The 16,821-nt window shown below is 38.3% G+C and overlaps 2 protein-coding genes across 6 annotated transcripts in view; one reads left to right on the top strand and one right to left on the bottom strand.

The window, feature by feature from the left end:
- Window positions 1-102: 102 nt before the first annotated feature.
- On the top strand, window positions 103-15,965 carry MRPL47 (mitochondrial ribosomal protein L47). 2 transcript variants are annotated; one of them, NM_001265881.1, is made up of 7 exons: window positions 109-214; window positions 1,924-2,069; window positions 2,929-2,989; window positions 5,959-6,055; window positions 10,860-10,990; window positions 12,057-12,152; window positions 15,756-15,888. In NM_001265881.1, exons 1-7 carry the CDS (start codon window positions 117-119, stop codon window positions 15,877-15,879), a joined length of 753 nt encoding a protein of 250 aa, NP_001252810.1. In that variant the 5' UTR covers window positions 109-116; the 3' UTR covers window positions 15,880-15,888. The 2 variants fall into 2 exon arrangements, with proteins under 2 accessions (XP_028699140.1, NP_001252810.1); XM_028843307.2 differs by lacking the exon at window positions 1,924-2,069 and having other exon boundaries at window positions 103-214; window positions 15,756-15,965.
- ACTL6A (actin like 6A) overlaps window positions 15,475-16,821 on the bottom strand; it is a 28,799-nt gene continuing 27,452 nt past the window's right edge. For 3 of the 4 annotated variants that reach the window (XM_015131550.3, XM_077990749.1, XM_015131548.3), the window contains exon 14: window positions 16,311-16,793. In XM_015131550.3, the coding sequence (XP_014987036.1) occupies window positions 16,713-16,793 (81 nt within the window). In that variant the 3' untranslated portion in view covers window positions 16,311-16,712. 4 annotated transcript variants of the gene reach the window in all.

Raw genomic sequence — 16,821 nt, 5'->3', positions numbered from 1 at the left:
GCAGGAAGTGGCCATCTTAAGTGAGGGCAAGTTTCTAGTCCCTTCACGGCCGGCTTGAGACGCCGGAAGTAACGCCATCGTTGGCGGAAACGCGGTTTGCCTAGTTATGCGAAAACATGGCTGCGGCAGGTTTGGCCCTTCTTTGTAGGAGAGTCTCAGCTGCCCTGAAAGCTTCCAGGTCGTTAATAACTCCTCAGGTCCCTGCCTGCACAGGGTAAGTGATGGGTAAAGTAGGTTTGCCCACCTCTCCAACTCTGGATCTTCTTTGGTTGCGGAGATGCCAAGAACAGTTCAAGAATGGAAAGGCCGCCTGGATGGCAGAGCAGGAGCCCACTTTGGTGAGGAGTGAGTGACCTTGGAGAAGTCGCCCACCTCCGACATTTCTATTTCTTCCTCATTTTGTTGCTGCCCGCTGCGGACAAGACAGTATATGGGGTTTGTAGATGTCCAGAATTTGTTCAAGTAAATAAACCTATAAGTACAGAAGCATCCTGTTGGGCTGGGTGAGGTGGGAAAAGCTTTACCTAAGATGTTTTTGTTATGATACTCAAGTCTGTGTCAAGTTTGGATGGTTTAAAAGGTGTTTGTATTTACAGAATGTGTTACAATGAAAGTAACTGGTAACTTCGTAACTTCTTTAATTTTTTTTTTTTTGGTTCTGGATCCAGTGAAGGATCATTTATTACATTGGTTGCCCTGACTCTTTAGTCTCTAATCCGGAACAATTTCTTTTTTTCTCTGTCTTAATGTTGTTGACATTTTGATGAGATTAGCTTTTTAAGAATCTCTCTTCTTTTGGATTTTTCTGATTGTTTCCTCATGATTAGATTTAGGCTAAATATTTTTGGTAGGGATACAACACTTGTGATAAACTTCATTATTTAGTTTCAGATCATCTCAGGTCATTATTTTTTAAAAACAGGAATTTTGAATTACTGCATAATAATTTATCCAGATGCACAATAATTTTTGAACCATTCTCAGCTGCACATTTACATAATTAAAAACTTGATATCCTATATAGTGCTTTAATAAACATCTTAATTTACAAATTCCCATCTATGATAATTTCTTCAGTTGAAATTTCTAGATGTAGAATTACTGAGTTAAAGGAGGAAGTATTTGAGGCTCCTGATACATGTTGCAGAATTGTGGGGCTTTTTTGTTTTTGTTTTTTGAGACAGGGACTGACTCTGTCGCCCAGGCTGGAGTGCAACGGTGTGATCTCAGCTCACTGAAACCCTCTGTCTCCCAGGCTCAAACCATCCTCCCACCTCAACCTCTCGAGTAGTTGTAACTATAAGACACATGCCACCACTCCTGGCTAATTTTTGTATTTTTGTTAAAAGACGAGGTTTTGCCATCTTGCCCAGGCTGCTCTTGAGCTCCTGGACTCAAAGTGATCCTCCCACCTCGGCCTCCCAAATTTCTGGGATAACAGGTGTGAGCCACCGTGCCCAGCCCACATGTTGCAAAATTGACTGCTCTTTTTACCTGTGCTTGCACCCATTAGCAATGTAAGAAGGACCCAAAAATGTTACCTTAAAATATAATTGTGTTAATGTGTTACCTCTGAAATTATAAGGTAGCAGCTTCTATAATGCAATATTGAAAATACTTTCTAAAGCATTTTCAACATTTATTGTGACCAAACATGGTGGCTCATGCTTGTAATCCCAGCACTTCGGGAGGCCAAGGTAGGAAGATCACTTGAGTCCAGGAGTTCGAGACCAGCCTGGACAACATAGTGAGACCAAGTCTCTAAATAAGAAAAAAAAAAAAATTAATTCTTGTGCAGAAACCCTGAGTAGCTTTTTAAAACATTATAGATGACAAAATGATTATATTTATTATGATAATGTTTGCTGCTTATAAAATCCAAATATTATAAAACTTTACTTGTTTATATGTGTTCAATTGCAGGTTTTTTCTTGGTTTGTTGCCTAAGAGTACACCAAATGTGACATCCTTTCACCAATATAGATTACTTCATACCACATTGTCAAGAAAAGGACTAGAAGAATTTTTTGATGACCCAAAAAACTGGGGGCAAGAAAAAGTAAAATCTGGTGAGATACTTGGATTTGTCAACATTAAATATATTTATGGAACCTCCCCCCATCATTCTAGGATTATTTATCCAGTTTAGGAATTATTTAGATGTTTCCTTTTTCAGTTTTCTTTGAGACTGTCTACTAGAGAAAATTAAAAGAACCATATAATAGTAGAGTTAATTGTTCCTTGGCAGATGGGCAAGATAGTTAGAAAAGGAATAGGTTGAAATTATTAACTAAAGTAAGGTTTAGGGCTTATTTTAGATTTTATTTTTTAATGATAATTAGAAGTTTATTTATTTATTTAGAGATGGAGTTTTGCTCTTGTTGCCCAGGCTCGGGTGCAGTGGCACAACCTTGGCTCACTGCAGCCTCTGCCTCTCGGATTCCAGTGATTCTCCTGCCTCGGCATCCCAAGTAGCTGGGATTACAGGCATGTGCCACCATGCCCAGCTAATTTTGTATTTTTAGTAGAGATGGGGTTTCGCCATCTTGGTTAGGCTGGTCTTGAACTCCCGACCTCAGGTGATCCCCACCATCTTGGCCTCCCAAAGTGCTAGGAATACAGGTTTGAGCCACTGCCCCCGGCCAAAAAGTTAACTTATAATGACATAAAGTATTTTGTCATTAGGGTGTGAAAATACATTCTGTACTAATGCTAACATTTTTTGAATGCTATTGCCAATCATGTTAATGTTATTTTCATATGTTACCTAATTTATCCCTAATTACAAATTATGTTATATACTGTAAAAAAGCTATTATATAGTTTACAGATAAGGAAACAGGTTTAGACAGGTTTAGAGAGCTTAAATAATTTGCCAAAGGGCACATGGCTAGAAATATTATTTCATGTTATGTATTATTTTAATAGGAGCAGCATGGACCTGTCAGCAACTAAGGAACAAAAGTAATGAAGATTTACACAAACTTTGGTAAGTATAGTAAGTACATTAATATCTAGACGTTTGAAGCAGTTATAATGTAACAATGAGGTAAAAACTAAATCTGATATAGGAAATTGAGTAAAGTGATTTGTTTTGTAGTACTATGGATGATAAATCTGATATTTAAGATCATGAAAGATTTTATATGACAGAGGTTAGGTTATGACAAATGTCACAGTTCTCAAGTGGTCGGGAATTCAGAAATTTTACTGTGATTTACATTGGTCCTACTAACACCTTTATACTAGCAATTTCAGTGAATTAATAAAATGAAACGGGGAACAGTTGGTTGCTTTTGTTTTTTTCTTTGAGACAAGGTCTCGCTCTGTTGCCCTGGCTGGAGTGCAGTGGTGCAGTCATGGCTTACTGCAGCCTTGACCTCCTGGGCTCAAGCGATCCCCCACCTCGGCCTCCTGAGTACCTGGGAGCACAGGTATGCATCACCACACCCAGCTAATTTTTTTGCATTTTGTGGTGAGGGAGTTTCCCTATGTTGCCCAGGCTGGTCTCACTGGGGCTCAAGTGATCCTCCCACCTCGGCCTCCCAACATCCTGGGATTACAGGCGTGAGCCACTGTGCCCAGCCATTGGTTATATTTAGAATTCTCTCCTTTTTATTATGTTTTCATGATCTGTAATCTTTAGCGTATTTGCTTTGGAAGGGCATGTTGGAGGGTGCATTTAATTGGGAATATAGGTAGATTTTTCTGGCGGGCTCTGATGAATTAGAGAGGGTTGAGAAGATTTAAGACAGGATTGCATTTTTAATGTACTATATGTAGGCCAAAGATATGTTTTGTTTGGACCATAATTGTTTTTTAAATTGGGAAGTTTCACACAGAAAATATTATTTCTGTCGGCTCTTGAATAACGAGACCTGTGATTTGGCAACACTGGCCCTGCATTCCTACGTGGCAACAACTTGGCTGGTCTGTGGAGCAACTGCCCCTCCTAGATGGAGCAGGGACACACCACTTCTTAGGCACCCTGTGGTTCTTTCACTGTGTCTACTTCCTTCATGATTGTTATCTGCCTAAGAACTCTAGTAGACATTTACTTTTTTTTATTTTCTTTTTTTGAGACACAGTCTCGCTCTGTCACCCAGGCTGGAATGCAGTGGTGTGATCTTGGCTCACTGCAACCTCCACCTCCGAGGTTCAAGCAATTCTCGTGCCTCAGCCTCTGAAGTAGCTGGGATTACAGGCTCACGCCGCCATGCCCAGCTAAATTTTTGTATTTTTAGTAGAGACGGGGTTTCACCATGTTGGTTAGGCTGGTCTTGAATTCCTGGCCTCAAGTGATCCGCCTCTCTTGGCCTCCCAAAGTGCTGGGATTATATACAGGCATGAGCCACCGTGCATGGCCAGCATTTATGTTTTTTCCCCTGATGTAAAGCATTGTTTATCTTTCTTGACAAATTAAAGAATTGTAAGGTATTTATAAAAACCACTGATACTATGTTTATTCATTATAGAAAAATAAGTTGTTTTAAAGCACTATTAGTTACCATGGGTTATCGGTGAAAGGATAGTTAAGGCTATTTCAACATTCATCATGGCTGCAACCAACCAAAGTTTTGCCATTTCTCTTTTTTGTTTTTGTTTTTGTTTTTTTGAGACAAAGTCTCACTTTGTCGCCCAGGTTGGAGTGCAATGGCGTGATCTCAGCCCACTGCAACATCTGCCTTCTAGGTTCTCGTGTCTCAGCCTCCTGAGTAGCTGGGATTACAGGCGCACACCACCACACCCAGCTAATTTTTGTATTTTAGTAGACACGGGGTTTCACCATGTTGGCCAGGCTGGTCTCAAACTCCTGACTTCAAGCGATCCACCCACCTCAGCCTCTGAAAGTGCTGGGATTACAGGTGTGAGCCGCTGTACTCGGCCCTAACTCTTATTCTCAAATAGATGTATTCAGAAAATCTGTCTTCACTTTAGCTCTGCTGCTTCAGTACCTTTGATTATGTTTGCTGTGCTCTCCCTTCTATGATAAACTGCATCTCCTCTATGAATCTTTCCCTGGTCATCTTAGCTAGAAAAGATGTTTCTCATCTCCCCCACTTAATTCTTCTGGTACTTATTGCCTGTCCCACTTATTATCCCACATACATTACAGTTTCAGAAGCAGCATGGTGGAGTTAAAATAGAATGGATTTTGTACACAGAGATCAGGGATTTGAATCTTGAATTACCTGTATGACCCAGAATACCTTACTTCTCTCAGCCTTAGCTTCTTTGTTTAGTAAGTGGAAATAATGCCAACCTCAGAAGGCGGTTGTGAAAACTAGATGAAATTAGTGTATATAAAATGGTTAACACATTGTCTGGCATATAATAGGTACTCAACAAATGTTATTTATCTTCCATCTGCCTTCTCTACTCTCCACTCAGAATGTAAGGACTATATTTTATGCCTCTTTGTAACTATCTTTGCACTTAATACATGTGGCAGATGAAAAGTTTATTGAACAAATGGATAAGCAAAGATAGTTATGTATATAGGATTATTCTTTGTAATCATATTCTATATATTGAGATTTCTAGTATGACTTTTTTTTTTTTTTTTTGAGACAAGATCTCACTTTATCCCCAGGCTGGAGTATAGTAGTGTGATCTTAGCCCACTGTAGCCTTGAATTCCCAGGCTCAAGCAATCCTCCTGTCTCAGTCTCCCAAACAGCTGGGGCTACAGGTGTGTGCCACCATGCCCGGCTAAGTATATTTTTTATTTTTTTGTAGAGATGGGGTCTTGCTGTGTTGCCCAGGCTGGTCTTGAATTCCTGAGGTCAAGCAATCCTCCCACCTCAACTTCCCAAAGTGCTGAGATTACAGGTGTGAGCCACAGCACCTCGCCCATAAGTGACTTTCAAGTACAGACAATTAATTTTGATGTCAGAAATCACAACTTTATTAACATAACCACAGAATAGCATCACAAGGTTTGTGTTCTTTTGTTTAGGTATGTCTTACTGAAAGAAAGAAACATGCTTTTAACCCTAGAGCAGGAGGCCAAGCGGCAGAGATTGCCAATGCCAAGTCCAGAGCGGTTAGATAAGGTAAGAATTGGGGGAGGCTGGAGACTGGTATACACGATTACAGCTAAAAGGAGTTTAGTTATGTGGTTCTTGTATTTGTTGTCAAATAGATTTTTTTTTCTTATTTGTTTGAGTTTTAGTAAATGTGAGTAGTGCAACCATCATAGCTCATTTGGAAACATTTCCATCCCCCCTAAAAGAAATCTGATACTCATCTGCAGTCATTCCTCATTTCTACCTGCAAGGTTTTTTTTTTTTTTTTTTTTTTTTTTGGTGGGGGCGTGGGGGGCAGGAGGGTCTCACTCTGTCACCCACGCTGGAGTGCAGTGGTGTGATATCTTAGCTCACTGCAACCTCCACCTCCCAGGATCAAGCGATTCTCTTGCCTCAGCCTCCCAAGTTGTTGGGATTACAGGCACGTACCAACATGCCAAGCTAATTTTTGTATTTTTGGTATAAATGGGGTTTCACCATGTTGCCAGGCTGGTCTCAAACTCTTGACCTCAAGTGATCTACTCACTTCGGCCTCCCAAACCTACCTGCAACTTCTAACATAAATGTGGACAACTGTTTTTATTTGAGTAGATACCTAGGAGTAAAATTACTGGCTTATATGGTAAATCTATGTTTAGCATTTTTAAGAAACTGCCAAACTGTTTTCTAAGTAGCTATACCACTTTACATTCCTAGTTCTGGTTTAACCATTTCATTAATAACTAGATCAGTTTTTTACTGCTTTTTAAAATACTGTGGTAAAAATCACATAACATAAAATTTACTATCTTGACCATTTTTAAGTGTAATAGTCAGTAGTGTTTAATAGATTAACAATGTTTTGAAAGGTTGGTTACTTTTTTTTTTTTTTGAGACAGAGTTTCGCTCTTGTTGCCCAGCCTGGAGTGCGATAGCGTGATCTCGGCTCGCTGCAACTTCCGCCTCCCATGTTCAAGCAATTCTCCTGCCTCAGCCTCCCAAGTAGCTGAGACCCCAGGCACACACCACCACGACTAGCTAATTTTTTGTATTTTTAGTAGAGACGAGGTTTCACCATGTTGGCCGGGCTGGTCTTGAACACCTGACCTCGTGATCTGCCTGTCTCGGCCTCCCAAAGTGCTGGGATTACAGGTATAAGCCATCGTGCCCAGCCAAAGACTTATGTTTTTATTTAGATTTATGTTTTTACTCGATTGCTTTCAAGATCAACCCTTTATTGATTTTTTTCTGTGGCATAGTAAGTAGTGAGAACAGAATTCAGTTTTTGTAATAGCATTAGTGCTGCTAGCTAACCTTAGCTACTTTAGTTTCCTTTCCTCACGCCAGTCGCAGCCATTGTTACCACACTGCCTTTAAGATGGAAGGACAACAATACCTGGAGAAAATCAAAGAGGAAAAAAATGAAACCTCATTGATTTGCCCTAATTATGGAGAAGGTTATTCTGATGTAGTTAAAGTTGAGTTATATAACATTTTTTTCTTTTATCTTTATTTTGACATAATATTAGACTCACAGAAAAATTACAAGAATAGTAGAAGGAATTCTCATATACCCTTTACCCCGATTCCTCTGTTTTACTGCATTTACCTTATCCTTCTATTCATCCATCACTCCTCCATACACATTATTTTTTCTCAAATGTTTGAGAGTAAGTTGTACACGTGACATCCCTTTATCTATAAAAACTTCATAAAAACCAGGATATTCCCTTATATAACCACTGTGTAATTTTCAAAATCAGGAAATTAACATTGATACAATTCTATTAGCTGTAATCTACAGATCTTATTCAGAGTTTATCAGTTATCCCAAGTGTCCTTTATGGCAAAAGAAAATTCTGCATCATGAATTTTCATGTGTCTCTTTAGTCTAATCTGGAGACTATCTCCTTTAATCTTTCATTGTGTTTCCTGACATTGAACTTTTTTAAAACGATAGGGCCTGGGAGGTTGAGGCTGCAGTGAGCCCCGATTGCACCACCAAACTCTAGCTTCGGTGACCGAGCAAGACCCTGTCTCAATAAATAAAAAACTGAAAGTGCATTGACAAGGATGTTTTATAAAGAACACATTATTTGATGAAAAAGCTTTTGTTATAATGGTGCTGTTATAGAACTTCAACAGTGGATTATCTGCTTTAAATATATATTTCAGAGGTGAACTTCAGCCCAGTAGGTCATATGTACTGCACTTTCTCAATCAGTAGAACCCAAAATAATAGAAGTTTACTCCAGAGAAGCTGAAAGTGACCGTAATTTTTTCAAACTTCAAATATATCTGGTGTTTCCAGTGTTTTGTGACATACTACTAGGAAACTTTATTAAGCAAAAATGTAAAAAAATTTCTCAATATAAGATAGAAACCAAAGATTTGGAACTATTTTAAGGAAAACAGAAAAGAAGAATTATAACTGGGATATAATTCTTATCACTGGGCTGATCTGAGTTGATACCCAGTTCAAGCATATTACAGACAAATTTTACTTACAGAATAATAGAAAAATTAAGGGAGAAATTGTATAATTCTGGCACAATAGCTATGATTGTAACTAAAGTATTAACTATCCATCTGAGATTAAAAAAACCCTCACTATATGTGCTTCTCTTCAGAGTATTAGTACCTATTTATCACACAAATAAATGATATTATGTTACTTCCCTTGTGTTTGAAATACAGAAACAAGGCACATGATAAAAGATTGATTATAATTTTGCAAGTGTATCTTTTTGTCTCTTTTTAAAAAATGTGTTTCAAGGGCTACTCTGTAATATTAATTCTTGGCTGTAAAGAGAAGTGTATACTCTTACCCTGGAACACAGTCCTATTAATTTTATATTCTCTCAACTGACACTTTTGGCACTAAGAAACTTACAGAAAAGATGGGCTCTTTGAGGTTGACTTGTTTACAGTTAGGTATATCTAAATAATACTTCTGATTTTCCTTCACATTTCTTGGCATGAACTTCTGAATGTTAATTCTGTGGACTTGGTAGCCATTTTCTTTCTATCTTTGTGAGCTAACACTGGATTTCAGCTGAAAGCCTCAAGTCTTACCCTTGCTTAGGCAAACTGTTAGTGTAGTTAATCAACAACCAGATTTACTAAAAATTTCTAAAGATTAGCGAATTTTATATAAAGCCCTTATCAGTGTGGTCCCTTTACCCTCCTGAGTTTGCTTGTCTTCAAAATAGAATTTGTCTTAGTCATCTTTTCTTTTTCAGGGATTTTGTAGAAAATAAAATAGTTAAGAGGAAGGCATGTGAATTCAGCTACTGTAAGCCATTTAGTGAAGTTGAGGATAGCAGAAGTGCTGAGTGTGAACCGAGCAGGTTATGGGCCGGGTGCGATGGCTCACGTCTGTAATCCCAGCACTTTGGGAGGCCAAGGCAAACAGATCACTTGAGCCAGGGAGTTTGAGACCAGTCTGGGCTACATGGCAAAACCCTGTCTCTACCAAAAACATACAAAAATCATTCGGGTGTGATAGTGCATGCCTGTAGTGCCAGCTACTTGGGAGGCTGAGGTGGGAGGACTGCTTGAGCCTAGGAGGCAGAGGTTGCAGTGAGCCAAGATCGTGCCACTGCACTCCAGCCCGGGTGACAGAGCTAGACCCTGTCTCAAAAAACAAAAATGAAACAGATTATGAAATAATTTATCTAAATTTGTGGCTTTCACATCTTTTTCAGATCTCATAGCTACCTGGGAGATTATAATCTGTGCTTTTTTTGAGGATTCTTATGAGAAACAAATGTGCTTATGCAGTATTTGATATCTCTTGTGATGCTTAAGGGACATACATAACACATAAAATGGCTCTCAGTATGTATTTAGAACTATGAAAAAGTTTGGCCCATCTCACATTACAATCCCCAACATATGAATATTTATGTATAAACAAATATAAGGCCGGGTATGGTGGCTTATGCCTGTAATCCCAGCACTTTGGGAGGCCAAGGTGGGCAGGTCACCTGGGGCCAGGAGTTCGAGAGCAGCCTGGCCAATATGGTGAAATCCCGTCTCTACTAAAAATACAAAAAATTAGCCGGGCTTGGTGGCGGGTGCCTGTAATCCCAGCTGCTCAGGAGGCTGAGGCGGGAGAAACACTTGAACCTGGAAGGTGGAGGTTGCAGTGAGCTAAGATAAGTGAGCCGAGATCACACCACTGCACTCCAGCCTGATTAACAGAGCAAGACTCTGTCTCAAAAAAAAAAAATATATATATATATATATAAAAAAACTCTGCCAATGTATACATTATAAAACAATAGAAATCTTAAAGAGGTAAAATTAAATAGAAGTTTAATAGTATCATCTTGCATCTTGATAAATCTTTGGAGATTCTTATCTAGATGGACTGCTATTCCTTTCCCTGTAGTAGCAACAGCTACCAAGCAGGCTGCAATATCTGTGTCTGCATGTCAGGGACACAATGATTAGTTGAGACCAGAACATGTCTTTTTTAATATAATGAAAATAGCAAATTGTTGTCACTTCTTATTAGCTCATTGAGTTTTGAAATAACATCAATCAAATTGGGTCTCCAAAAAGAATCTATATAAGTGTATCTCACTCCAAACAGAACTAATATGTGGAAATAGATTTGTAGTTAAATAAAACTATAAACTTTTTTAAAAACATAGAAAGTGGTAATCTAGACACCCATGTAGACATACTTGTGCCAAAAAGATTTTTAGGAAATCCTTAACAGAGTGGTTCTTTGGTATAAATATTCATCATAAGTTTTCTGTAGCGGAGTGTTTATACATTCTCTTTTTTTTGGAATTTTGTAGTAGGTGATTGTTGAAATTGTATCTTTCTGTTCTCCTTTCAGGTAGTAGATTCCATGGATGCATTAGATAAAGTTGTCCAGGAAAGAGAAGATGCCCTAAGGCTTCTTCAGACTGGCCAAGAAAGAGCCAGACCTGGTGCTTGGAGAAGAGACATCTTTGGAAGAATCATCTGGTAGGTAGTTACGCTGTGGCTCTTCTAAGATGAGAGTGGAAATCCATGCCTCATTCCCCTGCCCAATATCTTTAAAAAAAAAAAAAACACTTGCACCGTATGAGATATATTAGTGATATGTCTAATAAAAGAAGAGGCCCCACACTCCTTTGCACTTTAACGAAGGGGGATATGAATGAAGGTAGCTTTATCTGGTAAAACCAGCCCAGACATCCCATTCCCATGATTCAGTTACCTATAAGTCTTTATTGTAGTGGTTCGTAGTCTTACATGAATCACAAGGCCTTTTGAGACTTTGATGAAGGTTATGGATCGTTTCCTCAGAAGAATGTACATGCACACGTATCATTTCAGAAGGTATAAAATCCACGAAGCTAACTTCAGGACACACACCTGCCCTCTTTGCCCATTGAGAACCTGGAACTATTTTTTTTAAAGTCTCAGGGAATGTCACATGAACCAGTTTCAGTTTGCTCCCGTTGCCATCAGGATAAACCCTAGGACAAGTTATGAAATAGTTTATTTAAAAAAAAAAAAAGAGAGAAAAATAGTTTATTTTTTATACCTCCTTGTTTCTCCTACATTCATATCCCAGAGTCTTGTCGGCCTTTGGGAAAGGATCTGATAATCAGCATTCATGCTGAGGTGTGAGTAACTAAGAAGACCTGGTGTAAATAAACCTCGTTCGGTGGGAAGGCTGTTCAACCCAAAGGTAAATAAACTTCCGCTCAGAAGGAGGTTTATTTATCTTTGGGCTGAACAACCAAGATGAAGCATCATTAGACTTTTAAATGTAGGCAGAATGGGGAAGGCATTTTGGTTAGAGACCTTCCCTGTACTCTTGACATTATACCACTTAACTCATAGCTCATTTGGTAGGTTCTTTCAATGGAGTTTAAGTCCAACACAGAAAAGAGAGAAATTGCCAAAACATCTCACTAAAAACGTTTATCTGTTTTATTTTCTACTAATTTGTACTTGGACTAACCCATTTGAGGTAAATTAGGAAAGTGAAAATGTATGAAATGTTTTCTTTAAGGCAAATAACTTTTTGCTTTATTGGCAGGCACAAATTCAAGCAGTGGGTTATACCTTGGCACCTAAATAAAAGATACAATAGGAAACGATTCTTTGCCATGCCTTATGTGGACCATTTTCTCAGGTGAGCACAAGTACTCTTAATAAAACATACTATCTTTATACCAGATGACATAAAGAAAGTCATAAAGACATAAAGAAATATGACATAAAGACATAAAGAAAGCTTTCTTTAAATTTTAATTTCTGTTATTACATAAGTATTTTTAAAAATAGAAAAGTCAGGCCGGGTGCGGTGGCTCACACCTGTAATCCCAGCATTTTGGGAGGCCAAGGTGGGTGGATCACGAGGTCAGGCGATCGAGACCATCCCAGCTAACACAGTGAAACCCCGTCTCTACTAAATATACAAAAAATTAGCCGGGCATGATGGTGGACACCTGTACTCCAGCTACTCAGGAGGCTAAGGCAGGAGAATGGTGTGAAGCCAGGAGGCAGAACTTGCAGGGAGCAGAGATCGTGCCACTGCACTCCAGCCTAGGTGACAGAGTGAAACTCCGTCTCAAAAAAAAAAGAAAGAAAAACAGGAAAGTCAGGTAAAAAAGAAAATTGAAGTCACATATAAGCTCACTATCAGAAATAGCCACAGTCAGCCAAGCGCGCTGGCTCACACCTGTAATCCCAGCACTTTGGGAGGCCACAGCAGGCGGATCAGTTGAGGTCAGGAGTTTGAGACCAGCCTGGCCAACATGACGAAACCCTGTCTCTACTAAAAATACAAAAATTAGCCGGCCGTGGTAGCATGCACCTGTAATCTCAGCTACTTAGGAGGCTGAGGCATGAGAATTGATCGAACCTAGGAGGTGGAGGTTGCAGTGAGCTGAGATTGCACCACTGCACTCCAGCCCAGGTGACAGAGTGAGATTTCGTCTCAAAAAACAGAAAAAAAAAAAAAAAGAAATAGCCACTGTTAACATTATAATATGTATCCTTTGAAAAGTTTTATTGCCTTTCTATTCTTGTATCTATATGTAAATGGAAAAATTTCTCCTCTTATGTTAAAATGAAGGTCCAAATAATTCAGTTGCATACAGTGTGAGTTCATGTTATTCGAAGGCTGTTGAAAAGAAAATGGGGCTAGAAAGAGAAGTCTGTTGTATTATATGTAAACTCACATTGTCCTGCAGAATGTTGATCTCCAAATATTTCCTTTAGCACATTTTTCCTGCATTAGGTTTATCATTGAATAGGGAGAACATAGGGCTTCTGTTATGATAGAGGAGCGCGTGTTCCCATGAACCACTCGCTGATAACTATACAAACTTAAGATTTTTTTTTTAAAGAGCTATTTTAAAACACTTGGGCCATATCCAAAAGGAGACAAAGCCAGAGGATAGAGTTTAATCCCCAAAACTGCAATTAGAAGGGAAAAGTATTGCAAGTTAATGGTTTCCTGGGCCAAGGGTGCTACTCAATTCCCATTGCTGTGGCTCCAGAGAGAGGGCAGAGGAACCAAAAGGCTCCTGGCTAAGGGTGCTAGAAGTCAGAATTCAAGGCTGGGAAGGCAGCTAGAAAATTAAAAGGGAAATCGTAGCAGCACAAGAACCACAGCTTTTAACAACTCTCTTGAATAATACATTCTGCTTTTAGCAAGTTCCTCAAAAACTGATTCTCTCCCGCCCCCCACCACGAAAGATTTTCATACCAAAACAAACTTTTAAAAACAATTTAAACAGGAATGGAATGTATCTTTAAGCTTGGCTTTAAAGTGTTTAGTGTACCTTAGAATCACATTTAAAATTACTTATCTTCCCTACTGAACCAGCTACCTCTCCTCATTTCATGTGTAGTACATCCAGTCTGCATGGCACTAAACCATCAGTCGTCTTTTTCATCACCATTGCTGTATATTTAATCAGTCCTTGATTTAATTCTTGCTGCAGAATGTCTCCAGGATCTGTCTTTTCTTCTCCCATTGTCTTTGCCCTAGTGCAGTCTCTGTCTTTATCAAATTGAATTACCGCACATCCTCTTGACTGCAGTCCAATCAAGTATTGCTTCCTGGCTAATTTTCCTCAAGACTTTTTTTTTTTTTTTTAAATCACATCAGGGCTGTTCAGAAACATACAGCAGCTTCTTATCTACAGGATCAAATCTTAAACTCTTTTCCTCCCAGCATTCCTACAAGTCTTAGCTACCTACCCTTCATCGAAGTCAGAATTCTTGCCTTGTTTCCTAAATATTCCTTGCTCATTTTCCACTGTTGCTTCTTCTGTGGCAAAAGCTTTTAAATCTTTGCTATTCACATTTAAGACCTAGTTGAGATGCTAAGCAACTGAAGAAATCTGAGTCTGAGATTTCTCCAAGCCCAGTGTTGTGCTGTTTGATCCTTTTGTCCCTTAGTCATACAGGGTGGTTATAAATCACTTTTTTTTTTTTTTTTTTTGAGATGGAGTCTTGCTCTGTTGCCAGGCTGGAGTGCAGTGGTGTGATCTCAGCTTACTGCAACCTCTGCCTCCCAGGTTCTAGCGATTCTCCTGCTGCAGCCTCCCGAGTAGCTGGGACTACAGGTGCATGCCACCACGCCCAGCTAATTTTTGTAATCTTAGTAGAGACAGGGTTTCACCCTGTTGGCCAGGATGGTCTCGATCTCTTGACCTTGTGATTCTCTTGCCTTGGCTCCCAAAGTGGTGGAATTACAGACATGAGCCACTGCACCTGGCCATAACTTTTAAAATAATGTATGAGAATGTATCAATCCTGTATCACTTTTACAGGTTTTATACACATTCTGATTTTGTTTTTGAAAGTACCTTTTTTAGCCTCACCTTCAGAATTTGGCATCATCATCTTAATATTCTTAAGAATAGCAAACCTTTATTCCTTCAGATGGGTCTTTGTTTTTGTAAATGGTCAAAATTTAGTTGGAGCAAAGACTGATGAATAGAATGGGTAATCTCATTTTGACTGTAGCCTTTATACTTTTCCTATATATGTGCATATTTTTTACTTCACCCAATTTTCTATGACCTCTCCCACAGCACTGGCATATTGTATTCAGCCTTTTTTTCCCCAAAAAACTCATTTGTAGTAACTTTATTGCTGTATTTTATATAAGCTTATTTCTATTGATCAATATCCTGTAAGATATCAATTTAAATGGAGGTTTGGTATCCAAGCATTTTTTTTCATTTTCAATTTTTACAACTCCCAAGTTGACCCTACAGGTCAAGTAATTTATGTTGTAATTTATGCAGCACATGTGTCATGCCCTGGGATACTGATGTGTGGGAACAAACTCATTTAAGGAATAGTAAGCCTAGCCAGAGCCTAAGAATTTATTTTTGACATCATGAGATATATCCTGAGACTTGTGGGAATTCCCTACTTTCAAATAGTACTCACTCTAGCTTATCATTTCCCTTATACACAGAGTAAAACCCTGCTAAGAGATGATGCTTATTAAGTCCCAGTTTGTTACAGGTTCGTAAGATCGGGACATTCTTTCTAGTCAAGAAACAGGGATAGTTGGTATAGGGTTTCAGATGCTCTTGACTTGTATAGGTTTACAGTGATTACTATTCAAGTTTAATAATATATATAACACACCAGATACAGAGACTGGCATGTTTGAAGCTTTGATGTAATTGATTTATGCATATTTTGATAGTATTGAATAACAAGGAAATATTTTTGTATAAATTGCTTTATGCTTTTTTTATTCTAGACTGGAACGTGAGAAACGAGCCCGCATCAAAGCACGGAAGGAAAATTTAGAGAGAAAGAAAGCAAAAATTCTTCTAAAAAAGTTTCCACATCTTGCTGAAGCGCAGAAGTCAAGTCTTGTCTAAGATGTCTGAACTCTTAAATTTACCATTTTGTTTTTCTTGAATAGTCTGTGTACAAGAGTAAATATGTTAAGTGGTTTATAAAGAAATTCTGTTTTTAGTCAAGTGACTTTAATCAGTTGTTCTAAGTGTGAATATGGCATGCTAATTAGCTAATTTGGTAGAAGCTAATTTACCTCTAAAAATCAGGTATAAAGTTCGGATTAAATTCCCACTTTATGAATTCTGACATTTAAGCAGGCTTTAAATGTCGCCTGCTATCTTAGAGGGTGAAGGTGATGGTAACTGCCACGGCAAAGGCAATAACTGAATTTGAGTAATAATTTTACCTCTGTTGTTAATAGGATATGAAGAGGATGTGGGTACTGCTTCAAAATAATGATAAACACATTCAGTCCTTAAAGTAGTAAGTCACAGTGCACCACAGTCCAAAATTTATTTCTGGAATGGCTAATTTTTATTTAATTCTATAAGCCTAAGGTAAAAAGCATAGGCAGTAACTTTTACTAGTCAATAAAAAGCAATTCTACCAATCCACTGGTAATTAATATACTAAACAGAGTTGGAAAGCATTTTACTGAAAGCAAAATATTTAGAGAAAATAGACATTTATACAAAATTATAAAAATGCTTGTAATAAGAATAAGTGCATTTCAAGGAAAGCACAAACTTATCTTAATTTATAGAGCCAGTTAAAGCTTTAAAAAATTTAAGTGGAAATTGAAATATGCAAAAATGTATAAACATTCTACAAAAGATGGTCATTCTTTTCCTGAGTATACTAAAGCTATGAAACGTAAGGTGACAAAGGAAGGTAGAAGCTTGGGAACTCTTTCTCAAGGGCATTTTCTTTCTACACACTGCTTCCCTCCTTCTTCATATTCTTGCTTGGAAATCCACATCTGTTGAAAAGTACCCTGTAAAATGGAAAGAAATTTATATAAT

The sequence above is a fragment of the Macaca mulatta genome, chromosome 2, assembly GCF_049350105.2.
Source record: "Macaca mulatta isolate MMU2019108-1 chromosome 2, T2T-MMU8v2.0, whole genome shotgun sequence".
NCBI lineage: Eukaryota > Metazoa > Chordata > Mammalia > Primates > Cercopithecidae > Macaca > Macaca mulatta.
Note: the sequence above shows the minus strand (reverse complement) of the source record. Positions and strands in the feature narration are given on the sequence as shown.

Coding starts and splice junctions, on each gene's coding strand:
- MRPL47 (NM_001265881.1), top strand. CDS start 117: ATGGCTGCGGCAGGTTTGGCCCTTCTTTGTAGGAGAGTCTCAGCTGCC. Junction 215..1,923: donor CAGGTCCCTGCCTGCACAGG/GTAAGTGATGGG, acceptor GTTCAATTGCAG/GTTTTTTCTTGGTTTGTTGC. Junction 10,991..12,056: donor ATCTTTGGAAGAATCATCTG/GTAGGTAGTTAC, acceptor CTTTATTGGCAG/GCACAAATTCAAGCAGTGGG.